The sequence below is a fragment of the Anser anser genome, assembly GCF_964211835.1.
Source record: "Anser anser genome assembly, contig: HAP1_SCAFFOLD_36, whole genome shotgun sequence".
In the NCBI taxonomy this organism is placed as follows: domain Eukaryota; kingdom Metazoa; phylum Chordata; class Aves; order Anseriformes; family Anatidae; genus Anser; species Anser anser.
Genome location: NW_028154189.1, coordinates 2,220,536 through 2,246,452, shown reverse-complemented (window position 1 = coordinate 2,246,452; position 25,917 = coordinate 2,220,536). Strand labels below are relative to the sequence as shown.

The following is a 25,917-nucleotide window of genomic DNA, read 5'->3' as shown; positions in this document are numbered from 1 at the left end:
AGCAGAGTCTTCTTTCTTCTGAGAAATGAGGATCTGGACACTCAGATCACGGTGATGGTATGTGCTGCTGAGCCACAAAAGCCCCCATCCCCTGCACTGCGCGCAGTTTCCTCCTGCTTAGAAACAACTGAAGATCCCTGATGAGGCAGGTCTTGGACTGCTTCCCTCCACCCCTTCCCTCTCACCCTTGCCACAACACTTTGTTCTTCTTGCAGATCCTGGAAAATCTGGACATCATGCTGAAATCATTGCTGATCAGCTCTCTTGGCTCCAGCGTCTGGGAAAAGTTTCAGAGTATCTTGGAGGTCTGCAATTTGCACAGCATCAGCCTTACAGTGGCTGTTCCTCACCCTAGAGGGAGGTGACATGTTATAGCAGAGAGTGCCCCCTGTGCCGTGCACAGAGACCATAGTGCCTGCCGGGAGTGTGCCCAGCACGCTCAGGGGAGCCAGGGGCTGCCCACCAAGCTCTTCTAGGGCCCCAGTGTCCCCTGGCTGCTGTCAACGTCCCTTGCCCTCCACAGGTCCTTCCTGTGTCACAGCACAGCTTCCCCCCAGCACTTCTGGGCCTCCTCTGCCCCCAGAGCTCTCCTTGCAGCAAAGCAGTGGCAGAATTTGAGCCCTGTCCTTGTGCACCGCACTGGCAGCATCTGGAGCTGCCATCGCCCTGCTTTCCTGGTGCCCCGTGCTTTCCTTGCCAAGTGTGAATGGGGCTTTGCTCCAGCTCTGAGGAATTCCATGGTGGACAGTGCGAGTCCAGGCAGTTCTGCTGGAGCAGTTGTCAGCTCCCAGAGCAGACCAGCAGCTTTTCTTCCCGCAGGTGCTGCTGTATTTCACCACCTCTTCGAGCATAGTTGTGCAGGCAAACGCCACGGAAAGGATCTGGAAGCTGGTTGGTTTCCTGCACAGCTGTTTCTGTGAAGAGGTAAGGAGCCAGGCACCCACCAGCCAGGCCATCTCCCTTTCCCTTCTCACAGATTCCTGCGAGGCAAACCTGGGCCCAGCACAGGTGGGGGCCATCAGCACGGCTCTGCCCTGAAGGGAAGGGAGGGTCTTTGCTCCTCCTTTCCCCTGACTCAATGTGTCATGTCTTCCTTCCTTCCTTCCTTTCTTCCTTTCTTCCTTCCTTCCTTCCTTTCTTCCTTCCTTCCTTCCTTCCTTCCTTCTGTAGCCATTTGGAAAATACATCCAGCCTTCTCAGAGGACAGCCATCGTCCTCAGGACTCTTGAGATGATGAGAAACTACAGCATGTATGATGATGAGTATGGTTATGCCGAATTCATTCTAGACATAGCCATTCAAGACCCTGCCTCCTGGCTGATGGATGTAAGTAGCCTGTGGCTGGATTGCCCTGCCCTTGAGCCCTTTCATCCCTCGCTCGTATCCTGCCCCGCATTCCCAGCTCTTGGGCAGCAGTTTCAGTGGCCCCTGGGTAAGTGGCAGCTACATTCTCTCCTGTGTCTCCTCCAGGTGCCAAATATCCTGAGGTTCATCCATGAAAGCCTGAGCAATTGCACAACTGCAGAACACCTGAAACTCTTCTCAGTACTTTGCATACTGGCCAACGAGTTTCCTAGGGAACTGCTCATAAGCATCTTGACAGACCTTCCAACACTTGACAGGTACCAGCTCCGAGAGTCCTGGGGGCTTGTTCCATACTGGGAGAGGGTTCCAGAGACTCTCTGGCTGCCAGAGCCAAGGAAAGCTGCACGACATCCCTGAGATGTGGGCCCCTCCATCGCACGGTGCTCGCCAGCCCTGTTGGGGCAGCCAGGGCCTCAGCATCCGGACCGGACCAAGGCAGCCCAGAGAGCCCGTCACGCTCCCTCCTGCCCCTCCTGCTTGCCCAGCCTGGTCCCCCAGGGCTCCCTAAGCACATGGTGGGGAGGTCCAGGGCTGCAGGACAGCCTGGGGCCTGCGGGGTTGGTCTGGGTCACGGCGCTGTGACCAGGGCAGCCCTGCCAACAGCGTGTTCTGGGCTTGCAGCACTACTCTGGACATCTGGAAGGCGACGCTTTCCCTGCCAATGAATTCAGAGGAGATCTTGCAAGAGCTACAGAATGTTCTCCGGGACAAACGGGTGTGCAGCTTCTTTGAAGTCAACACCGTGGACTTAAGCACCGTTCACTTGGCTGTGAGTAACCAGACAACACACCTTGTTCCCCTTTGGGGCTATGCGTGCTCCTCCAGGAAAACAGGCACAGTCCTCTCCACATCCCATCTTCCCCAAACTGTCACCTCTTCCAGGACACAAGGACACTGTCCCTTAGGGCCAGCACCAGCCCCCCTCCACCAGCCATGCGGGGTCCGTGTGCTCAGACATGAAGCCTGCCCCTTTCCTGGCAGTGCTCTCTTTACCCCGGCTCCTGGCAATGGCTGGGGCAGAGTCAGGACAATGGCTGGGGCTGGGGCAGAGCCATGGCCTCTGCACGGGCTGAGCAAGCTGTGAGGCCAGGGACTAGTGGCACCTGTAGCCACCTGCTTCCAGCGCCTGCTTTGTGCCAGCTCACGCTGGTCACGGAGCCAGGAGCTGCAGGGTGCGGGGTATGCTGTAGGCTCTGCCCATCTCTCACGGCTGTGTTCGTTTCAGATGATGCGCCCCAAGGATCAGGCACTAGTGGAATTATGTGACCCAGAAAGGCTCCAGGTGTGTCTGAGGCTTCAAAGCCTGCCGATGCTCTCTCTGGCGCTCAGAGCCCTCACCATGTTGTCAGAGAGACCTAAGATGGTGAGTGGGACATTGCCAAGTGAAGCCCTGTTGGCAGCCTGGTGCTGGGGCAGGAGGCACCGCCATGGCTTGGCTTGGCTGGGAGGCAGGAGGCGGGGTGGGTCGTGGTGTGGCGGGTTGTGGTGGGGTGGGGTTGTGGCTGCCTGTGGAGCTTTCCAGAAGCTTTCCCGATGGGTTCCCTGGGAGCAGGTGGCAAAGAGGGTGACTCAGCAGGGGATACAGCATCTTTGCTCTCCTGAAGACCCTTCCCTGTGCCCTGCTGTCCCCACAACACCATCAGTGCTAGCAGGAAACAGGGCAGCAGTCTGGTGCTGCGTAATCAGAGTATTTTGGCCAGGGTGGCCATTCACCTCTTGACTAAAAGCAAATGGTGTCGTTCTGTACAGGGAAGAAAATTGTTGGTCCTGCTGCCGGACGTGATGAATACACTGCTGTATGACAACAGGCACATCACTGAGAAGGCCCTGACTGTCTTCAAAAATGTGATCGGTTACCTGGAGAAGACGGAGGCCAGCCCCATCGCTCTGGCACTGGCTGAGAGACTCCTGCCTCTTTTTAACAACGTAAGGCTGCTGTGGGTGACTGAGCCCTGCAGACGGGCACTCCGCAATGGCGTTGCCCTTCAGCCCAGGCCTGTGGGCAGCACTCGGGCAGGGCCTTCTTCTCTCCTGCTCCTCTGGGCTCCTGTGGGCTGTCTTCTGGGCTCTGCAGTCCAACAGGGCTTCTCCCCGTCGAGTTGAGAGCTCTGGGCAGCCAAAGGCTTCTGTTCTGGGGGCAGGAAGATGGAGGCTGAGCAGTCTGAGCATGCCCCAGAGGCATTATCCAGGGCCAGCTACGTCTCCTCTTCAGCCCATTCCCAGGAGAGCTCTGCTTTGACATGGCTTGTGCGGCTGGTAGTAAAAGTGGGTCGGCTGGGACTGCACTCTGAGGCACAGGCACCCCGTGCAGGAAACCTGTTGCTTTGCCTCATGTGGGCCTCCAGCTCCTTTGTTCCGAATACGAGGCTTCACCCTTCACATCAGCCACCCTACATGCCTTGCTCCCCATGGGCAGGGGGAGGCTGGCAGTTGCTGAAATCCTCCTTTTGTCCTTCCTAACAGGAGTCCAGTGAGGTGCAAGAGCGCTCCATTCTTCTCTTCAAAGACTTGATGGAGTGTGTGGTGTGGTGGAAAAAAGGAGAAATGAAGAAGACCGTGCGCAGGGCCCTTATTCCACTGTTGTTCCGGATGAGTGATGAGACTGAGAGCGTGGCCAAGGTACAGATTTTGGATGTGAACATTGATGTGGGCAGTGGGCAATCTGACACCGCAGGGGTGGTCTGGGCATCAGGGGCCAAGGCAACAGGCAATTAAAGATGCCTGGAATGTGTGTCTGTGGTGCCACCTCCCTGCCTCTGCTTCTCCACAGGCGTCAGCAGTAGTCCTACTTGCTTGTACAATGTTCCTGAAGTGGAAACAGCTTGAGCACCTGGCTCAGAACGAAGACATCACTAGGATTAGGGAGTACTTGGTAAGGAGAACCGCCCAGCCCCAGGCCCCAAATGGACAAGCCTGCCCGATGTGCCCAGGCTGTGGGCTGTGCAGCTGTGCGTGGCCTGCGCTGCTCCAGCCCAGAGTCCACCGCCTGCTGCTGCCCTGTGGCTCCCTTCCCTCCAGCACAGAGCCCCAAGGGCTCTTCTGCAGGCCCCCCTGCCTTCCCTACCCCCAGGATGCGGGAGGAGACCCTAGCCCATCTGGGCCTTGGCAGCGGGACAGGAGGGTCTCCTAACTCTCTCCAAACCTCAGCCCCACAGAGCTCCTGGCTGGGAGCTGGGGATGGCCTGGGGGAAAGGGGGAGGGGGGTGCTGGCAGGAGGGACTGGTCCGGCTGGCTGGGGAGGGTATGTGAGCCCCGCGCCCTTGTGCTTTCTCCAGCTCAAGCAGAAGAGCAGCAGGGTGGACGGATACCTGCAGCAGAGCCTGCCATACCTGGAGGATGCTCAGGCCAACTTGCGAAAGAAGGCTGTCAAATTCATCGGTGAGTCCAGGCCCCGCTTCCCTGTCTGGGCCCTGCCCTGGCAGCAAGGCGCAGCCCTGTGGGCCCTGAAGCCCCTGATTGTAGCCCCAGGAGCCCTGTGCCTCCCTCAGCCCCCTGCCCATGCAGGTGGGCCTGGTGTGTGCCTTGCTCAAGCTCCCCCTTAGGCTCCGTCCTTGGCGGGGAGCTGGAGGGGACGCAGCCAGGCTGGCTGGACATGGGGCTGTGCTGGGAAGCAGGCTCTGACCGTAACACTGTGCCTAGGGCTTGCTGTCTACCATGCTGGCATCCAGAGTGAGGAGAAGCTGAATGAGCTCATCCAAGGTGAGTGCGGGCGGTGCTGGGGGTGCTGCGCCCAGTGGAGAGGGGGCAGAGCCCACGCAGTGTGCAGCCATGCCTTGCCCTGCTCCAGGGAAATGCTGCAGTGGCAGAGGGATGTGGGGGGACATGTGGGATGCTCCTGAGCAGCAGCTTCCAGCTGATCCCTTTATCCCACTTGCTCCCCGTGGCCAGGGAAGGAGACAGGTGGGGCTGGCATGGTCTGGAGGCATGCCGGGGGGGTCTCTGAAGGTCGGTGGGTTTCATCTCTGCTCTGTTTCTTTCTGTTGCAGCCCTCCAACTTGTCACGAAGGATGTCGATTCATCACTCTGTGTTCTGGCAGCTCAGACCATCCTATGCCTGAGAAGTCGAATTAAGAGGCCAATACCTCTATGGGTTCAGCTTGCAGAACTTTTCTGCTGGCCCTGCATAGCCAGGGCATACAGCTCTGTTTGATTAAAGCTGGAACAGCAAATCCAGTCTCGTTGTGTCCTTTACATGGGCAGCAGCCTGAGTGCCGTTCCTGGCCTCTGCCACTGTGGGCTATCTGTCAGCACAGCCTGGCTGCAGGATTGTTTGAGAAGTTCAGCCCTTCATTACGCTTTGCCCTCCAAGTGGCTGAGTTTCTTCACCCGTGTGGAAGTCTTTTATTTCAGGAAACAGAGGGTAAAAGCAGCCTCTGGAGGAATGAGGATTGCCCCAAGAGCTGCCTGATGCCCACGCTTTCCAGCAGCCCATGGCAGCGCAGCATGTACTGGGCCACTGTGCCCTTGCAGCAACCTCCCCTGGCTGCCCTGCTGCACCTTAACACTCCAAGGGGAGGAGGAGAGAAGCTTGGGCCCAGCCTGCCCAAGCCTCCTGAGCCGTCCCAGGGCACACACAGGCACCTGTTGTCTGCCACGGATTTGTGGGCTGCCCGTGATCCCTGCTGCACAGGAAATGTCTTGACTGCTCCAAGCTGGAGATATTGTGGAGAGCCATATGTCTTGTCCTTAGGTCGCTGCCCACTGCGAGCAGGGAGGGGCGACCAGCGCATGCGCACCACCCGCAGCGTGCCGCAGTGTCGGGTGTGGGAGCCCGTGCAGCAGGGCACAGGGATGCTGTCCCTCCTCCCTTTCGAGTCCGTCCTATACACGGGCAGTCCCTGTGACCGCAGTTCTTACCATGGTCTCCACCAGGCAGAGAGCTTGCTCCAAAAAGGCTGTGGTGCCCCAAAGGGAGGGCCTGTCCAGAACCGTGGCCGTACAGGTCTCTGGCTGCAGGGAGTGCCAGAGCCTGCGGCTGCCAGGGGAGGGAGGCAGGTATTGCACCTGCGTGAGGTGCAAGCAGGTGGGAGATCTGGTCAGCGTGGTGGCAGAGCTGATCGAGGAGGTTGAGAGACTGAGGGCCATCAGGGACTGTGAGCGGAAGGTCGACTGGTGGAGTAGCTCCCTGGTGTGCCAGAGGGAAAGGCGCCGGGGAGATACCCCACAATTGGTGGTGGACGCCCTGCCCTGCCCCTGTCGGGCAGAGGAGGGGAACCTGAGGGATGGGGAGGGTTGGGAGAGGGCCCCTGCTCAGCATGGTGGGCGACCCCCCCCTCTGCTTCGCTCACGTCCCCAGGTCCCCCCAAGCAATGGGTTTGTAGCATTGAACATTGAAAGTGGAGGTAAGTGGGGAGGTGCAGGAAGGTTCCCCAAAGAGCTTACCAAGGACGAGGCAGTCGACTCCACGCATTCAGACTGCCTCTGCCAGGAAAGAAAGAAGGGCGGTTGTGGCAGGCGACTCCCTTCTCAGAGGAACGGAGGGCCCCATTTGCAGACAGTCCTCGGGGCCTGTTCCATACTGGGAGAGGGTTCCAGAGACTCTCTGGCTGCCAGAGCCAAGGAAAGCTGCACGACATCCCTGAGATGTGGGCCCCTCCATCGCACGGTGCTCGCCAGCCCTGTTGGGGCAGCCAGGGCCTCAGCATCCGGACCGGACCAAGGCAGCCCAGAGAGCCCGTCACGCTCCCTCCTGCCCCTCCTGCTTGCCCAGCCTGGTCCCCCAGGGCTCCCTAAGCACATGGTGGGGAGGTCCAGGGCTGCAGGACAGCCTGGGGCCTGCGGGGTTGGTCTGGGTCACGGCGCTGTGACCAGGGCAGCCCTGCCAACAGCGTTTTCATCTTGCAGCACTACCCTGGACATGTGGGAAGAGATGATTTCCCAGGCTAAAATTTCAAGAACCGTCTTGAGGGAGCTGTGCACTGTGGTCCGTAGTCGAAGGAGCCGCAAGCTTTTCAGAGCCAACACAATCAACAGCAGCATCGTTCATATAATTGTGAGTTACCCTAGCAGGCCTAGCTCCCATCCATGGCCGTGCGTACCCCCCCAGGAAAACCATCACAGCTCTCTGCCTTTCCCATCTTCCTCAACCTGTCACCTCTTCCGGGGTTTATGGACACAGCCCGTTAGGGCCAGCACCAGCACCCCTCCACCAGCCATGTGGGGTCTGTGTGCTCAGACATGAAGCCTGCCCCTTTCCTGGCAGTGCTCTCTTTACCCCGGCTCCTGGCAATGGCTGGGGCAGAGTCAGGACAATGGCTGGGGCTGGGGCAGAGCCATGGCCTCTGCACGGGCTGAGCAAGCTGTGAGGCCAGGGACTAGTGGCACCTGTAGCCACCTGCTTCCAGCGCCTGCTTTGTGCCAGTTCATGCTGGTCTGTTGCTCCTCAGAGGCATGGCAGCAAGAGGCTGCGGACAGCCAGAGGGCAGGAGGAGCAGGCAAAGGAAGGATGCTCTGTGTTGCCAGGCGCAGGGCACGGAGGAGCCACACAGTCCTCTGCAGGCATGGCTGCTCCAGGACAGGCTGCGTGTCCCTCATGCCCTGCCCTGAGCTGCCAGGGGAGCCAGGAGCTGCAGGCTGCGGGGCTTGCTGCGGGTGTACCCACCTCTCCCATTTGTGTTCACTTCAGAGAGTGATCCGTGGGCGTCGAACACCAGAGGATTTCTACGAGTCAAAGTACCTCCAGAGGTGTCTGAGGCTTCAAAGCCTGCCGATGCTCTCTCTGGCGCTCAGAGCCCTTGTCATGGAGTCAGAGAGATGTGAAGCGGTGAGTAGTATTTGGCCAAGTGAAGACCTTTTGGCAGCCTGGTGCTGGGGCAGGAGGCAACGCCATGGCTTGGCTTGGCTGGGAGGCAGGAGGCGGGGTGATGGTGGTGATGGGGCCTGGTGTCTGCCTGTGGAGCTTTCCAGAAGCTTTCCAAGTGGGTTCCTGGGGGCTGTTTGCAAAGGGGCTGACTCGGGAGGGGACGCAGAGCCTTTGCTCTCCTGACCTCCTTTTCCCGTGCCCTGCTCTCCCCACATCCCCATCACTATGTCCATGGCCACTGCCTGCCAGGAGGCTGCTGGTGAGATTCCCATGGCAGCTGCCAGGAAGTGAGCAGGAGGCTGGTGCTCTGTAACCAGAGCGTCCTGGCCGGGGTGGCCATTCACCTCTTGACTAAAAACAAATGGTGTCTTTCTGCACAGGTGAGGGAAGTGCGGGTCCTGCTGCCAGAAGTCATGGAGACTCTGCAGTATGACAACACACACATCACTGTGAAGGCCCTGACTGTCTTCGAAAACGTGATCGGTCATCTGGAGAAGAGGGAGGCCAGCCCCATCGCTCTGGCACTGGCTGAGAGACTCCTGCCTCTTTTTAACAACGTAAGGCTGCTGTGGGTGACTGAGCCCTGCAGACGGGCACTCCGCAATGGCGTTGCCCTTCAGCCCAGGCCTGTGGGCAGCACTCGGGCAGGGCCTTCTTCTCTCTCTGCTCCTCTGGGCACTTGTGGGCTGTCTTCTGGGCTCTGCAGTCCAACAGGGCTTCTCCCTGTCAGGTTGATAGATATGGGTGGTTCGGGGCCCATGTGCTGAGGCCCAGCCCAGCCTCTCAGCAAACCATCTGCCCCCCAAGAGTTGCTTTCAGACCATCAAGTGCTGCCTCCACCACCAGTGCCAGGCAGGACCAGGTGACCTCCCCATGTGCTGAGGCAGAAAGGCAGAGGCTGAACTGGCGGAGCATGCACCAGAGGCCTTACCAAAGGCCAGCCATATATCTCTCCTCATTTGCCTATTCCCAGGAGAGTTGTGCTTTGGTATGACTGGTGCAGCTGGTAGTATATGTGGGCTTGCTGGGAGGCACAGGCACCCGATGCTGGAAACCTGGTGCTTTGCTTTGCATAGGCCCCCATCTCCTTTCTGTAGAAAAGGAGACACATCGCCTTTCACAACTGCCACCCTACGTCCCTTGCTCCCCACGGGCAGAGGGAGGCTGGCAGTTGCTGAAATCCTCCTTTTGTCCTCCCTAACAGGTGTCCAGCGAGGTGCGAGTGTTCTCCATGCTCCTCTTCCAAGACCTGATGGAGTCTGTGGTGTGGTGGAAAAAAGGAGCAATGAAAACAACCGTGCGCAGGGCCCTTATTCCACTGTTTTTCCGGATGAGTGACGAGACTCAGAGCGTGGCCAAGGTACAGATTTCACACCTGGCCGTTGATGTGGGCACTGGGTGTGCTGACACCAGAGGGGTATTCTGGGCATGGGGGGGGGGGCAGGGCAGCAGGCAATCAGACACTTTAGAGATGTGTGTGCGGTGCCACCTCCCTGCCTCTGCTTCTCCACAGGCCTCTGCAGTAGTCCTACTTGCCTGTGCAAAGTTCCTGAAGTGGAAACAGCTTGAGCAGCTGACTCAGACTCAGCAAGCAGAAACCTGTATTACTGGGGAGTACTTGGTAAGGAGAAACATACAGCAACAGCCCAACCCCAGGCCCCAAAGGGACAATACTGCAGCTGCATCGTGGCTCCCTTCCCTCCAGCACAGAGCCCCAAGGGCTCTTCTGCAGGCCCCCCTGCCTTCCCCACCCCCAGGATGCGGGAGGAGAGCCTAGCCCATCTGGGCCTTGGCAGCGGGACAGGAGGGTCTCCTAACTCTCTCCAAACCTCAGCCCCACAGAGCTCCTGGCTGGGAGCTGGGGATGGCCTGGGGGAAAGGGGGAGGGGGGTGCTGGCAGGAGGGACTGGTCCGGCTGGCTGGGGAGGGTATGTGAGCCCCGCGCCCTTGTGCTTTCTCCAGCTCAAGCAGAAGAGCAGCAGGGTGGACGGATACCTGCAGCAGAGCCTGCCATACCTGGAGGATGCTCAGGCCAACTTGCGAAAGAAGGCTGTCAAATTCATCGGTGAGTCCAGGCCCCGCTTCCCTGTCTGGGCCCTGCCCTGGCAGCAAGGCGCAGCCCTGTGGGCCCTGAAGCCCCTGATTGTAGCCCCAGGAGCCCTGTGCCTCCCTCAGCCCCCTGCCCATGCAGGTGGGCCTGGTGTGTGCCTTGCTCAAGCTCCCCCTTAGGCTCCGTCCTTGGCGGGGAGCTGGAGGGGACGCAGCCAGGCTGGCTGGACATGGGGCTGTGCTGGGAAGCAGGCTCTGACCGTAACACTGTGCCTAGGGCTTGCTGTCTACCATGCTGGCATCCAGAGTGAGGAGAAGCTGAATGAGCTCATCCAAGGTGAGTGCGGGCGGTGCTGGGGGTGCTGCGCCCAGTGGAGAGGGGGCAGAGCCCACGCAGTGTGCAGCCATGCCTTGCCCTGCTCCAGGGAAATGCTGCAGTGGCAGAGGGATGTGGGGGGACATGTGGGATGCTCCTGAGCAGCCGCTTCCAGCTGATCCCTTTATCCCACTTGCTCCCCGTGGCCAGGGAAGGAGACAGGTGGGGCTGGCATGGTCTGGAGGCATGCCGGGGGGGTCTCTGCCAGTCGATGGGTTTCATCTCTGCTCACTTTCTTACTGTCACAGCCCTCCAGCCTTTGGAAGATGATGCCCATGAGCGGATCCGTCACCTGGCAGCTGGGACCATCGAGATCCTGAGACATCATAGGCAGCAGCCAGCATCACAAAGGACTTGGCTCGCAGCACTGTGCTGCTGGCCCTGAAAAGCCAGGGGTCTGTCGAGCTCCCCTGCAAAAAATGTGTCTTTATAAAACTGTGTAGTGTGTTTACGTGGCAAGGTTTTGGTATCAGTGGACCATAGGGTTGGCTTCTGTGAGAAGAATCTAGATGCCCCATGTTAGATAAGGGCCCTGCTGCTGACCAGAGCCAAGCCAATAAACGATGTTGTTTGTGCCTCTGCAAGAGCATATTTAAGAAAGGGAAGAAAAAAAATGCTGCTACACAGCAGCTGGGAGAGTGAGAGGAGTGAGAAACAGCCTTGCAGGCGCCAAGGTCAGTGAAGAAGGAGGGGGAGAGTATACACTGCTGTGATCTGCACGTGTAGGTAGAAGAGCGTTGGTATCACACCAGTGTTGTGTTTACTGCTGAGCAATACTGGCACTGCATCAGGACTCCCTCTAATCCCCCAAGAGCCAGCAGGCTGGGGATGGGCAAGAGGTGAGGAAGGAACATCACCAGGGCAGCTGACCTAAACCAACCAAAGGGATATTCCATGCCATATGATGTCACACTCAGCAATAAAAGGTGGAAAAAGGAAGGAGAGGCGAGGGGTGGGCTCTCATTGTGGAAACGTCTGTCCTCCCGAATAACAGGAAATTCACCCCTGAACAAGTGCAAAATCCTAAAACGCTGGCAGAATGCTTGAAAAATGTGTGGCATCACCCTGGCACTTCCAAAGAGACAAAAAACACTGCAACGTGCTGGGGCTTGGCCTGTGCTCAATGGGCCACAGTCAATGCCACTGCAACCCCTGTGACAGACCCTGCGGCAACTCCAACCCCTGTTACAGTCCCTGTGGCCACTGCAACCCCTGTGACAGACCCTGCGGCCACTCCAACCCCTGCAATGGGCCCTGCGGCTGTTGCAACCGCTTTGATGGGCCCTGTGGCCACTGCGTTCCCTGTGACAGGCCCTGCAGCCACTCCAACCCCTGCAATGGGCCCTGCGGCCGTTGCAACCGCTGTGACGGGCCCTGCAGCCATTCCAACCCCTGTGACAGGCCCTGCGGCCACTCCAACCCCTGCAATGGGCCCTGCGGCCGTTGCAACCGCTGTGACGGGCCCTGCAGCCATTCCAACCCCTGTGACAGGCCCTGCGGCCACTGCCAGGAAAGAAAGAAGGGCGGTTGTGGCAGGCGACTCCCTTCTCAGAGGAACGGAGGGCCCCATTTGCAGACCAGATCCGAGCCGTAGGGAAAGTGTGCTGCCTAGCTGGGGCCCGGCTCAAGGACATAACTAGAAAACTCCTGGAGCTGGTTGACCCCACTGATTACTACCCATTGCTCATAGTTCAGGAGGGCAGTGATGAAATCGTTCAGAGAAGCCTGCGAACGATGAAGAGAGATTTCAGGGGTTTGAGAGGAGCTGAGCACAAGGGAGGGCCCCGAACCAGCCTCACCCAGCCGGGGACATGAGGTCATGGACGGATCCTTTGTGGCCCACACTGGTGACACCTTGCCGGTGCTGGCAGTGTCCGTCAGGACAGCGAGGGGACAGGGCAGGAGCGAGTGGGACTGGCGAGGAGCCCCCGAGTGCAGCCCACGTCTTTCCCCACTGCCCGTGGCAGTCCCGAGCCTGCCCCCTCCTGACCCTCACCCCTCATCACTCAATGGAGCAGAGACCCCCAAGCCGCCCCAGGGTGGCCTGGGAAGAGGATGAGAGCTCCCAGGAGAGCAGCTCTCTAATGGAGCCCATCGAGGTGTGCGAGGTGGAGCCGCTGCAGCCTGGTGAGCGAGGGTCTGCGCTGGGGTGGGCAGGGCTGGCTCCAACCCCTGCAATGGGCTCTGCGGCCGTTGCAACCGCTTTGATGGGCCCTGTGGCCACTGCGTTCCCTGTGACAGGCCCTGCAGCCACTCCAACCCCTGCAATGGGCCCTGCGGCCGTTGCAACCGCTTTGATGGGCCCTGTGGCCACTGCAACCCCTGTGACAGGCCCTGCAGCCACTCCAACCCCTGCAATGGGCCCTGCGGCCGTTGCAACCGCTGTGACGGGCCCTGCAGCCATTCCAACCCCTGTGACAGGCCCTGCGGCCACTCCAACCCATGTGGCAGTCTCCAAGGCTGGTCCAAGGAAACAAACTGTGCCGGTGTCAGTTTTCCCTGTATCCAAGATGAAACAATGGATGTCAGGTCGTTCAGAAAGCAGAGGAACTCCTACTCAGACGGGGGGGGGGGGGGGAAGACAAGACAGGATACTCCAAAGTGGCTGGGCCATCAGAGGAACAGGCATATGAAGAGCAAGACATCATAAGAGCATCAATGACTACCTGATGCCTATCCAATTGTGAGCTACGAGATATGCGAAAAGATTTCAGTCATCGTCCAAGTGAGTACCTTGTCACCTGGCTGCTCCGGTGCTCAGATAGCAGGGCCAATAGCCTGCAATTAGAGGTCAGGGAAGCCAGGCAGCTGGGATCCCTCACTAGGGAAGGGGGCATTGACAAAGCACAAATGAAAAAAGGAAAAGGAGCACAAATGTTCACCCTCTGGAGGCGACTCCTGTCAGGCATGAAGGAAAGGTATCCCTTCAAGAAAGGTCTTGCATGTCAACTAGGCAAGAGGACCACCGTGGAGAAGGGTTTCCAGCACGTGAGGGTATTAGCCATGCTGGATGTGATTTAGGATGACCTAGACAACGAACAGCTATCCAAAGATCCAGATGAAGTCAAGTGTACGCGACCCATGTGGCGGACGTTTTTACAGAGAGCACCATCATAATATGCCAGCTCATTGGCAGCAATGACCTAGAGAAAACGAGAGGAACCTGTGATGGACGAATTGACTAGACAATTCCAGCAGTACAAAGAAAGTCTCTCTTCTTCCTGCATCTTGGCTGGGGAGAAACTTTCCCAGGAGGTCGACCAATTTAAAGAGAATATATCTTCCTCCCCACCTATGTGAACCAGTGTCTCAGCTATCAGGAGCAAGCATCCCTCTGTTCAGGAAAGGAGATACAGGGAGTACACGCACCACGTGCTGTCCTGTGGTTTTACCTACGTGACCATGGAGAGGACATGAGAAAATGGGATGGAAAATCTGCCTCGACCCTAGAGGCATGGGTACGTGCAGCCCCCTCATTTGCCAGGGACTGCTCCAGACCGCACTGGAACAGGGGGAGTCTCCTGAACACCTGCAATACATCGATGAGATCATCATGTGGGGTGACACAGCAGAAGTTTCTGAGAAAGGGAAGAAAGTAGCCCAAATCCTTCTGAAAGCTGGCTTTGCCATAGAACAAAATAAAGTCAAGGGACCAGAACAGGAAATCCAGTTTTTAGGAATTAAATGGCAAGGGGAACTTATTTGGATCCCAATGGATGTGATCAACAAAGTAACAGCTATGTCTCCTCTAAGTAGAAAAAAGGAAACTCAATCTTTCTGAAGCATTGATGTTTTTTGGAGAATGGACGTTACAAGTTACAGTCTGATTGTAAGCCCGCTCTATCAGGTGACACAGAAGAAGAATGATTTCAAATTGGGGCCGGAGTAACAGCAAGCCTTTGAACAAAGTAAACGGGAGAGAGTTTATGCAGCGGCCTTTGCGCCAGTCCAAGCAGGACAAGAAAAGAAAGTGAAGAAGTGAGGAAAGGATCCCCTCTTTTCTCCCCAGCAGATTTGCTCCCTGAGGAGATAAGATAAAGCGTATAATTCTTAACAGTTTCTGAGAGATGGTTCCGGGAGTATGGAGGTGATGGCCTGATTTGTCTCATGACCAGTAATTGTATCGTATCAGAAGCCAGTGTTACACAGCACAGCAAAATGATAACCTTACAACAGCCCCCCAAAATGATAAACAGCACAACAGGGAACACATAGAGCAAGTAATGTGCCATACAACACAATTCTGAAAACAAACACAGCAAACCCAACATAAAAAAAGAAAAAGTCAACCTCGTGATCGGCAACTATTAAACTGATCTAATGCTTGTAAGAAATTCCTTTTAACACACTCAACCTTTCAGGCTCCGCATTGGGTGCCAGAAAGGACTGTTGTGGTTTAACTTGGCAGGAAGCTCAGCACCACACAGCCGTTCGCTCACCCTCCTCCCAACCCTGTGGAATGGGGAAGAGAATCGGGAAAAGAAAGAAACAAAGAGGAAAAAACAAAACTTTTGGGCTGAAATAAAAACAGTGTAGTAGGCCAAAAAGGGAAGGAATAATGATGATGATGATGATGATGATGATAGTGAAGAAGAAAATGATAAGAATAAGAATAATCAAATGTACAAAGCACTGCTCTAGAAGCCTGCCCTTATCCTCCCACACTCCCTGCCACTCATAACTATCCTGCCTCAGGACAGATCTCTGGATGGCATTCTTAAGCAGTTGTTTAATTTTAAACGAAACACAAAGTGCATTCAGGAGACATAAGAATAAGAACACGCTGGTCTGAACATCCCAAGGATTGTCAAAGTTTTGAAGAGCCATCGTAACTAGCTCTTCAAGTAGAAGGGAAAGTGAAGGAGAAAGGCAGAGTGAAGAGGGAGGAAAAGTATTCCTCCCTTATACCCCCTCCCAGCCCCCCCATTGGCTCCTTGAGGAGAAAAGGTAAAAGTGTAATTATTAATAGTTTCTGAGATATGGTTTTGTAAGTATGGTGTTACTGTAAAAGTCAGTCAAAGAAACTCTCTAGTAATCAGTTTGGAATTTTAGAAACCAGGCATTCTGTAATTGCGGCGCCAGATGCACAGGGGATCACTCCACCCAGTGTGCGTGCTGACTTTTTCAAGCTACGAGGGTTATATACAATAAAAACATGCATATTCATCAGCTTGCTAAGAAATAGTTAACATATCCATACTATTTCCCATAACTCATTAAAATTTGAAAATGTCTCTGGCGCATGCACATTTGTTTCCACTGGTGGTGTTTTGGGGGTCTCTGGTGGTCATCGGTAGTCTTCCTCACTGTGTTCTGACACACGGAAAAGAAACTTTACAACTCAAGGAGAGTTATAAAGCAGGTATGTTTATTGCAGCGCTGGGTGCAAGGGGGATCGTTCCACCTAGCTTGTGCACCAAGGCTTACTACCAGGGTGCTTATACTGATAGGATATATACATATTCATTTCAGTTCCCCCGTAAGTCTCTTGCATATTCATTAGGTATCGGAAGAATCATTAACAGTGGTTCCCGCCCCTATTTGCATGTGCGCTGGAGTCCTCGGGTGGTCGTCCAGCGTACTCTGTTGGTCTTTTGATGAAGGCCAGAAGTCTTCCTTGCTGCTAAACTTTAGTTACCGGGGCAGCTGGTAAATCGCGCAGAGATCAGCTGTCAAGCTGATCTTAAGCTGGTCTAAAACAGAAAATTAAGTCTATCCTAGCTGAAACCAAGACAACCTGGCTGGAAATGGCTGTGCAAACTACGCAAACAGGCAGGAGCTGGTGGATGCAGGAGTCAGGAAGCCACAGGTGACAGTGGCTGCGCAGTGATCTTGAGCCCTTCCTGGCCATTCTGTCTGCACTGTTGTTGCTCTTGCTGTGCCCCAGCAGTGCTGCCCCACCGAGTGGGGGCGTGAGGTCACAGAGAGGCCCTTTGTGACACAGGCCGGTGTCACCTGGCAATAGCTGGTGCTGGCACAGTGGCCCCGCACTGTCCGTCAGGACAGCGAGGGGACAGGGCAGGAGCGAGTGGGACTGGCGAGGAGCCCCCGAGTGCAGCCCACGTCTTTCCCCACTGCCCGTGGCAGTCCCGAGCCTGCCCCCTCCTGACCCTCACCCCTCATCACTCAATGGAGCAGAGACCCCCAAGCCGCCCCAGGGTGGCCTGGGAAGAGGATGAGAGCTCCCAGGAGAGCAGCTCTCTAATGGAGCCCATCGAGGTGTGCGAGGTGGAGCCGCTGCAGCCTGGTGAGCGAGGGTCTGCGCTGGGGTGGGCAGGGCTGGGGCCAGCCGCGCCCCCTGCTTGAAGCCAGGGCCCCCTTCCCTTGCTTCATCCTTAAGCCCCTCTCTACAGCAATGCTTGCTCTCCTTCTGTCTTAGACGCTATCTGGCTACCTGTGTATGAAGAGGAAGAGGAAGCTGTGGACTTCATCGAGGCCTACGTCAGAAACCCGGAAAGGGTAAGAGCAGCCCTTTCCATGGCGGCTGTGCCTGCATGTCCTGGCCGTGCCCCGGCTCTGCTGCCAGGCTGCTGGAGGGCTGCTGGCTGGGCAGAGCTGCTGCCCTCCAGGCGTCCCGCACAGCTCCGCACCCCGCAATGCTGCGGTCCTGCTGGCTGTGGCTCCCCCCCTCACGCTCCCTCTTGGTATCTCTGTGGCTGCCAGGATGAGGTGCAGAAGATGAAGTTCCTGAGCAACGTCGTCACTGTGTGCACAACCGCCCAACAGAAGGGCTTGTTAGAGGGCCTGGACATCTTCTGCAGCAGAAATAAGCTGGCACAGAACATCCAGGTGAGGGGACGTCTGGCGGGCTGGGGAAGGGAGCGAGGCTCCCTGGGCATTGGGCAGGGGTGACTGGGGGCCAAATGCATGGACGCCAAGCTGCTCCCAGTGAGACTGTGGATGCTGCTGGGACCTCAGTGTTGGAAGGTGCAGGGGGCACTCTGGGTGCCGGTGCTGGGCTGGGGCCACCAGGGCTCCTCTGGTCCTGCCCAGCAGTGCTGGCTCTGCTGGTGCTGAGTATCAGCGGCTGCCAGGTCCTATCCCGGTTGTGCTCTGCAGGTGCTGCTGGACGAGGAGCCCAAGGACAAGCTGTTCACAGCGGTGCGGCAGCAAGCCATGCTTGCTGTCTCTGCCTTGAGGTACGTGCCCTGTCCTTGGCTCAGCTGGCATATCCCTAGGGCATGGTCCTGGCAGATCTGACCCTGGCAAGGAGGCATTCACCATCCAGGCAGGGCCTCTGCTCTCCCCTGCTCGGGGCTTGTCCAGAGGACAAAGGGAGCACTGAAGCTTTCTGCTGGGAGGTGTCAGGACCGTCCTCTGGCCCAGGCCAGCCTCATGGAGAAGGACACTGATCCCAGCAGGGCTCCCCAGCCCTCCCTTCGAGTTCTGCCTATGGGAGGTCTGTGTCCACCTCCCTTTGTCATGGAGGCACTGCTGCCAGCACCAGTGTCTCTCTCTTTGCAGCACAGTGGAGATGGCGGTGGAGGATGAAATGACGTTTCTGTTACTTGCATCCTTCAAGAGCATCTTCTTCCTTCCTCCGGAAGAGGAACTCAACATTCGCCTCTACAGTATGGTATGTGCTGGGTGAGCAACAGGAGCGCCCATATCTCTTTGAGCTACCTCCTGGCTTGCCTGTATTTACAGATGACTGAAGATCCTTGCTGGGCAGGGTCTCAGCCTTGCTTCACCCCATCACGTCCCTCTCACCCTTTCCATCTGCCTGGCTGTATCCAATGCTTGAGGCCTGGTCTGCACACAGCACCTTTTCTGCCCTGAGGCCTCCCGTGGGCAGCGCACAGAGCTGCAGCTGTCCTTCCTTGGCAGTAAGGGATGTGGTGGTTTTGCCCTGCAGGACATCTGAGTTCCACCACAACTGCTCTCTCACTTTCCCTCCCCAAAGGGAAAGGTGGAGAAAATATGATGGAAAGGGCTCAAGGGTTGAGCTAAGGACAGGGAGATCCCTCAACAACTATCATCAAGGGCAAAACAGGCTCAGAGCAGGGAGATTAGTAACATTTATTACCTATTTCTAACAAGCTAGAGCAGTGAGTAACTCAAAAAAAAAAAAAGGAAACACCTTCCCCCATCCACCCTATTTGACGTCCTCCCCTCCAGGGGAACGGGGGAATGGGTTTGCAGTCAGTCTATAACACTTTGTCTCCACCGCTCCTTCACGGTCCCTCTCTGCCCCTGCTCCGGTGTGGGGTCCCTCCCATGGGATGCCGTCCTTCACAAAGTGATCCTGTGTGGGCTTCCCACAGGCAGCAGCTCTTCAAAAACTGCTCCAACATGGGTCCGTACCATGGGGTCCATCTGTCAGGAGCAAACTGTTCCAACATATGTCTCCCATAGGTAGCAGATGCCCCCACATCAACTGCTCCTGCGTGGGCTCCTCTCCACAGGCTGCAGCTCCGGCCCAGGGCCTGCTCCTGCGGGGGCTCTCCATGGGCCGCAGCCTCCTCCAGGCCACATCCACCTGCTCCACCGTGGGCTCCTCCACGGGCTGCAGCGTGGAGATCTGCTCCGTGTGGGTCCCGTGGGCTGCAGGGGGACAGCCTGCTCCACCAGGGGCCTCTCCACAGGCCGTGGGGAACTTCAGTTCTTGCACCTGGAGCACCTCCTGCCCTCCTGCTGCACTGACCTTGGGGGCTGCAGGGCCGCTTCTCACTCCTTGCTCTCCCAGCTGCTGTTGTGCAGCTATATGTATATATATATATATATATATATTTAATCCACCCTGTCTTAAGAATGCTCTCACAGAGGCATTTCAACATTGCTTATTAGCCTGGCTCTGGGCAGCGAGGGGGTCCCCTTGGAGCTGGTTGAAACAGGCCCTTATCTAACAAGGGGCTGCTTCTGGATTCTACTCACAGAGGCCCACCCTGCAGCCCCCCAAAACCTTGCTATGTAAACCCAGTACAAGGGGGAGTTCAGCACAGTCTCATAGAGCTTTGAAGGACCACTGAAAGCCTGCCACCACAACAATTTGTCCTTCTTGCAGACCCTGAAAAGTATGGACAACATGCTGCAGATGTTGCTGATCAGCCCTCCTGCCTCCAGCTTCGAGGAGAATTTGCATAAGATCTTGCAGGTTTGTCATTTTCACAGTGTGGGCTTCACAGTGGCTGTTCCTCACCCTAGAGGGAGGTGACGTGTAATAGTGGAGAGTGCCTCCTGTGCCGTGCACAGAGACCATAGTGCCTGCCGGGAGTGTGCCCAGCACGCTCAGGGGAGCCAGGGGCTGCCCACCAAGCTCTTCTAGGGCCCCAGTGTCCCCTGGCTGCTGTCAACGTCCCTTGCCCTCCACAGGTCCTTCCTGTGTCACAGCACAGCTTCCCCCCAGCACTTCTGGGCCTCCTCTGCCCCCAGAGCTCTCCTTGCAGCAAAGCAGTGGCAGAATTTGAGCCCTGTCCTTGTGCACCGCACTGGCAGCATCTGGAGCTGCCATCGCCCTGCTTTCCTGGTGCCCCGTGCTTTCCTTGCCAGGTGTGAATGGGGCAGAGTTCTCCTGGGACCTGCCCGTCCTGCACAGGAGCCCAGCCCCGAAACTCTGTTCTCCTGGCCTCCTGGAAGACATATCACTGTGGCACTGCATAAACCCAGGCCATTTCTGCCTGTTGTGGTTTAACCCAGCCGGCAGCCCAGCACCACATAGCAGTTCACTCACCCTCCCCACGCCTTCTTTGGGATGAGGGAGAGAATCAGAAAAAATGAAGCCTGCGGGTTGAGATAAAGCCAGTTTATCAGGACAGAAAAGAAAGGAAGATAATAATAATAATGATTATAGTACTACTAATAATACACAATGCAATTGCTCACCACCTGCTGACCGATGCCCAGCCTATCCCCGAGCACCCGGTCCCCCCAGCCCAGCCAGCCCCCCCGTATAATTGTTCAGCATGACATCAGATGGCATGGAATCCCCCTTTGGCCAGTTTGGGTCAGCTGTCCTGGGTCTGTCTCCTCCCAGCTCCTGCTGCACCCCCAGCCTGCCCGCTGGCAGGACAGAGCGAGAAGCCGAAAAGTCCTTGGCCTGGTGTAAGCACTGCTCTGCGACAATTAAAACATCAGTGTGTTACCAACATTATTCTCACCCTAACTGCAAAACACAGCACCACACCAGCTACCAGGAGGAAAATTAACTCTATCCCAGCTGAAACCAGGACATTGCTCCAAAAGCCAGCCTTCATGGAGAGAGGACAGGGAACTGTGTTCTGGGGGCGGGAATGGGAAGGAGCTAGGGCTTCCCTGGGATGGCATCTGCCTACTTGCCTGGCTACAGGGTTGGCCTTGGGATTTGTGTGAAGGGACCCCATGGCTCAGTGACCCACTGAGGGCTTTGCTCCAGCTCTGGGAATCCCTAATGAACATCGTGACTCCAGCCAGGAGTTCAGCAGTGCTGCTTCTGCTGGAGCAGTTGTCAGCTCCCAGAGCAGACCAGCAGCTTTGCTTCCTGCAGGTGCTGCTACGCTTTGCGAACTCTCAGAACAAACTTGCAAAGGAGAGAGCCATGGAAAGGATCTGGAGGCTGACTGGTTTCATTTCTAGCTGTTCTGATCAGGAGGTAAGGACGCAGGCACCCTCCAGCCAGGCCATCTCCCCTTCCCTGTGTTCCAGAGCAGCCTGCAGCTCAGGGGTGCCTGCGAGGCAAAGCTGGGCACAGGTGGGGGCTGTCAGCACAGCTCTGCCCTGAAGGGAGGGTCTTTCTTCCTCCTTTCCCCTGATCTTCCCTCCCCAGGCGCTGCTCTCTGACTCAATGTGTCATGTCTTCCTTCCTTCCTTCCTTCCTTCCGTAGCCATTTGGAAAATACCTCCAGCCTCCTCAGAGGACAGCCATCGTCCTCAGGACACTTGAGACCATGAGAGACTGCTGCATCGATAACAAGAAGAACCAGTGGGCCAAGTTCATGCTGGAAGTGGCCGTGAGAGACTCTGCCTCTTGGCTGATGGAAGTAAGCAGCCCGTGGCTGGATTGCCCTGCCCCTGAGCCCTTTCAAGCCTTGCTCACATCCTGCCTCGCACACCCAGCAGCAATTTCAGCGGCAGCTGGGCAACTGGCTGCAGTCCAGTGGCAGCTACATTCTCTTCTGTGTCCCCTCCAGGTGCAAAAGATTCTGAGATTCCTCCATGAAAACCTAAAAAAGAGCAACAGCACATCTTTACTCCGGCAGAGCTTCTTCTTAGTACTGAAGGCACTGACTAACCAGTTTCCCAGGGAAGCTCTCAGAAGTGTGCTGACCAGCCTTCCGTCACTTGACAGGTACCAGCCCCAACAGTTCCCTAAGCACGGGGTGGGTCAGGGCCAGGGCTGCAGGACAGCCTGGGACCTGCGGGGCTTGTCTGGGTCACAGCTCTGCGGGCGGGGCAGCCCTGCCAACAGAGTGTTCTGGGCTTGCAGCACTACGCTGGACATCTGGAAGGCGATGCTTTCCCTTCCAATGACTTCAGGGAAGATCTTGCGAGAGCTACAGAACGTTCTCCAGGACGAACGGGTGTGCTGGTCTTTGCACGTCCAGACAGAGCACACCAGCCTTCTTAACTTGGCTGTGAGTAACCAGAGGACACACCTTGCTCCTCTTCAGGGCTGTGTGCTCTCCTCCAGGAAAGAGGCACAGGCCTTTCCCCGCCCCATCTTCCCCAAACTGTCACTTCTTCCAGGACTCATAGACACAGCCCCTTAGGGCCAGCACCAGCCCCCCTACATCAACCGTATGGGGTCCCTGTGCACGAAGACGAAGCCTACCCCTTTATACGCAGTGCTCACTTTTCGCCATCTTCGGCACCCCCCTACCTTGCCCTTCAGACTGGAAACCTGTGGCAGTGGCAGGGCCAGGGGTATTGTCACAGCAACGGCTGGGGCTGGGGCGGAGCCATGGTCTTTGCACAGTCTGGGCAGGCTGTGAGACCGGGCACAAGTAGCACCTGTAGCCACCTGCTTCCAGTGCCTGCTTTGTGCCAGTTCATGCTGGTCTGTTGCTCCTCAGAGGCATGGCAGCAAGAGGCTGCGGACAGCCAGAGGGCAGGAGGAGCAGGCAAAGAAAAGGTGCTGCGTGGTGCCACGCACAGGGCACAGAAGGGCCCTGTTTTCTTCTGCAGGCACAGCTGCCCCAGGACGGGCACCTGGACGGGCACCAGGGTTTGTGTCCCCTGCACCCTGCCCTGAGCTGCCAGGGGAGCCAGGAGCTGCAGGGTGACGGGCATGCTGCAGGCTCTGCCCATCTCTCACGGCTGTGTTCATTTCAGATGATGTGTCCAACTGAACGTGTACTAGCGGATTTATGTGACACAGAAAAGCTCCTGCTGCTTCTGAGTCTTGACAACCTGCCGATTCTCTGGCTGGTGCTCAGAGCCCTCGTCATGTTGTCAGAGAGATCTGAGATGGTGAGTCGCACTTTGCCAAGCAAAGCCCTGTTGGCAGCCTGGTGCTGGGACAGGAGGCACCGCCATGGCTTGTCATTAGCTGGGAGTCAGGAGGTGGGGTGATGGTGGTGGTGGGGCCTGGTGTCTGCCTGTGGAGGATCCCAGGAGCTTTCCAGATGGCTTCCCTGGGGGACATTTGCAAAGGGGGCGACTCGGTGGGGGAAACGGAGCCCTTGCTCTCATCACCTCCCTTCCCCGTGCCCTGCTCTCCCAGCTACTTAATCACCACACTCATGGCCATTGCCTGACGGAAGGTTGTTGGTGAGATTCCCATGGCAGCTGCCAGGAAGCGAGCAGGATGATGGTGCTCTGTAACCAGAGCATCTTGGCTAAGGTGGCCGTTTTCTTCACTAAAAGCAATGGTGTCTTTCTGTACAGGTGAGGGTAGTGCAGCTCCTGCTGCCAGAAGTCATGGAGACTCTGCAGTATGACAACACACACATCACTGAGAAGGCCCTGACTGTCTTCGAAAACGTGATCGGTCATCTGGAGAAGAGGGAGGCCAGCCCCATCGCTCTGGCACTGGCTGAGAGACTCCTGCCTCTTTTTAACAACGTAAGGCTGCTGTGGGTGACTGAGCCCTGCAGACGGGCACTCCGCAATGGCGTTGCCCTTCAGCCCAGGCCTGTGGGCAGCACTCGGGCAGGGCCTTCTTCTCTCTCTGCTCCTCTGGGCACTTGTGGGCTGTCTTCTGGGCTCTGCAGTCCAACAGGGCTTCTCCCTGTCAGGTTGACAACTCAGCACAGTCAAAAGTTCCCTGTGCTGAGGCAGAAAGGCAGAAGCTGAGGAGACAGAGTGTGCCCCAGAAGCCTTATCGAAGGCCAGCCATATATCCTCCTCAGCCCTTTCCTTGGGTGAGCTGTACTTTGACATGGCTGGTGCAGCTAGTAGTAAAAGTGGGCTGGCTTGGAGCACACTCTACGGTACAGGCACCCCGTGCAGGAAACCTGTCAGTTTGCCTTGTGTGGGCCTCCAGCTCCTTTGTTCGCAATACAAGGCTTCACCCTTCACATCAGCCACCCTACGGCCCTTGCTCCCCACGGGCAGGGGAGGCTGGCAGTTGCTGAAATCCTCCTTTTGTCCTCCTTAGCAGGTGTCCAGTGAGGTGCGGGAGCGCTCCATGCTCCTCTTCAAAGACCTGATGGAGTCTGTGGTGTGGTGGAAAAAAGGAGCAATGAAAACGACCGTGCGCAGGGCCCTTATTCCACTGTTGTTCCGGATGAGTGACGAGACTCAGAGCGTGGCCAAGGTACAGATTTCACACCTGGCCGTTGATGTGGGCACTGGGTGTGCTGACACCAGAGGGGTATTTTGGGCATGGGGGAGCCAGGGCAGCAGGCAATCAGACACTTTAGAGATGTGTGTGCGGTGCCACCTCCCTGCCTCTGCTTCTCCACAGGCCTCTGCAGTAGTCCTACTTGCCTGTGCAAAGTTCCTGAAGTGGAAACAGCTTGAGCAGCTGACTCAGACTGAGGACATCTGGAGGATTTGGGAGTACTTGGTAAGGAGAACCGCCCAGCCCCAACCCCAAATGGACAAGCCTGCCCGACATGCCCAGGCTGCTGCAGCCCAGAGCCCACCACTTGCAGCTGCATTGTGGCTCCCTTCCCTCCAGCACAGAGCCCCGGGGGGGCTCTTCTGCAGGCCCCTTGACCCTCCCCTCCCCCGATGCTGGAGGAGACCCTAGCTCATCTGGGCCTTGGCAGCGGGACAGAAGGGTCTCCTAACTCTCTCCAAACCTCGGCCCCACAGAGCTCCTGGCTGGGAGCTGGGGATGGCCTGGGGGAAAGGGGGAGGGGGGTGCTGGCAGGAGGGACTGGTCCGGCTGGCTGGGGAGGGTATGTGAGCCCCGCGCCCTTGTGCTTTCTCCAGCTCAAGCAGAAGATCAGCAGGGTGGAAGGATGCCTGCCATACCTGGAGGATGCTCAGGCCAACTTGCGACAGGAGGCTGTCAAATTCATCGGTGAGCCCAGGCCCCACTTCCCTGTCTGGGCCCTGCCCTGGCAGCAAGGCGCAGCCCTGTGGGCCCTGAAGCCCCTGATTGTAGCCCCAGGAGCCCTGTGCCTCCCTCAGCCCCCTGCCCATGCAGGTGGGCCTGGTGTGTGCCTTGCTCAGGTTCCTCCTTGGGCACCGTGCTTGCAGGGGTGCTGGGGGCAGGGGGGGAGGGCACAGCCCTGTCTATACCAGGGGCTGTAATGGGGAGCAGGATCTGACTGGTGCTCTTTTTCTAGCGTTTGCTGCATTGCACTCCGGGGACCTAGACAAAGAGAAGCTGCGTATGATCATCACCTGTGAGTGAGGGCAGTGCTGGGGGTACTGGGACCAAGTGACAGGGGGCACAGCCCCTGCAGTCTGCAGCTCCATGCCTTGACCTGCTCCAAGGAGATGCTGCAGGGGCAAAGGGACATGCTAGTCTGACCTGTTCCTGCTGGCCCTAGAAGTATATGATGGGGTTGGCATGGTCCAGAGTGATGCTGGATGGTCTCTGTAGGTCAACGGGTTTCATCTCTGCTCTGTGTCTTTCTGTCGCAGACCTCCAAATTCATTCGGAATACGACATCCATCCATCGATCCGTCACCTGGCAGCTGGGACCATAGAGATCCTGCAACGTCAAGTACAGCAGCAACCCGCATCAAGATGGGCTAGGCTGGCAGCACTGCGCTGCTGGCCCTGAACAGCCAGGGAGCCACAGAGCTTCCCTGGGGAAGATCTCTCTGAATAAAACTCGAACTACAAGACCAGTCCCCTTGGTGTCCTTCTGGATGTCTTATGTGGCAAGGTTTTGATAGGGGGGTTCTGCAGGGGCAGCTTGTGTGAGAAGAGCCCAGGAGATGCCGCAAGGCAAGCAAGAACCATCCCCAGATGGCTCCAAAAAGGACCCGCCGCCAGAGGAGCCCATGG

At 57.1% G+C, this 25,917-nt stretch overlaps 3 protein-coding genes and 1 long non-coding RNA gene across 5 annotated transcripts; all 4 read left to right on the top strand.

Moving 5' to 3' along the window:
- The first annotated feature begins 897 nt into the window (after window positions 1-897).
- On the top strand, window positions 898-5,188 carry LOC310890408 (uncharacterized protein). Of its 2 annotated transcripts, XM_083852771.1 has the most exons (7): window positions 898-1,326; window positions 1,471-1,622; window positions 1,987-2,134; window positions 2,591-2,728; window positions 3,115-3,291; window positions 3,829-3,984; window positions 4,136-5,188. In XM_083852771.1, the coding sequence occupies exons 1-7, from the start codon at window positions 1,231-1,233 to the stop codon at window positions 4,493-4,495; spliced, it is 1,227 nt and encodes a 408-aa protein (XP_083708897.1). In that variant the 5' UTR covers window positions 898-1,230; the 3' UTR covers window positions 4,496-5,188. The 2 variants fall into 2 exon arrangements, with proteins under 2 accessions (XP_083708897.1, XP_083708896.1); XM_083852770.1 differs by having other exon boundaries at window positions 898-1,622.
- A 1,716-nt stretch (window positions 5,189-6,904) lies between these two features.
- On the top strand, window positions 6,905-8,896 carry LOC310890405. The gene is made up of 3 exons (XR_014577248.1): window positions 6,905-7,357; window positions 7,991-8,128; window positions 8,548-8,896. It is a non-coding gene; the product is annotated as an uncharacterized lncRNA (long non-coding RNA).
- A 267-nt stretch (window positions 8,897-9,163) lies between these two features.
- On the top strand, window positions 9,164-13,115 carry LOC310890411 (uncharacterized protein). Its single transcript, XM_083852774.1, has 4 exons — window positions 9,164-9,788; window positions 10,130-10,232; window positions 10,494-10,553; window positions 10,841-13,115. Exons 1-4 carry the CDS (start codon window positions 9,399-9,401, stop codon window positions 10,975-10,977), a joined length of 690 nt encoding a protein of 229 aa, XP_083708900.1. The 5' UTR covers window positions 9,164-9,398; the 3' UTR covers window positions 10,978-13,115.
- A 3,013-nt stretch (window positions 13,116-16,128) lies between these two features.
- On the top strand, window positions 16,129-24,167 carry LOC310890406 (maestro heat-like repeat-containing protein family member 2A). The gene is made up of 4 exons (XM_083852768.1): window positions 16,129-17,381; window positions 17,652-17,731; window positions 18,057-18,168; window positions 19,597-24,167. Exons 1-4 carry the CDS (start codon window positions 17,070-17,072, stop codon window positions 19,744-19,746), a joined length of 654 nt encoding a protein of 217 aa, XP_083708894.1. The 5' UTR covers window positions 16,129-17,069; the 3' UTR covers window positions 19,747-24,167.
- The last annotated feature ends 1,750 nt before the right edge of the window (window positions 24,168-25,917 follow it).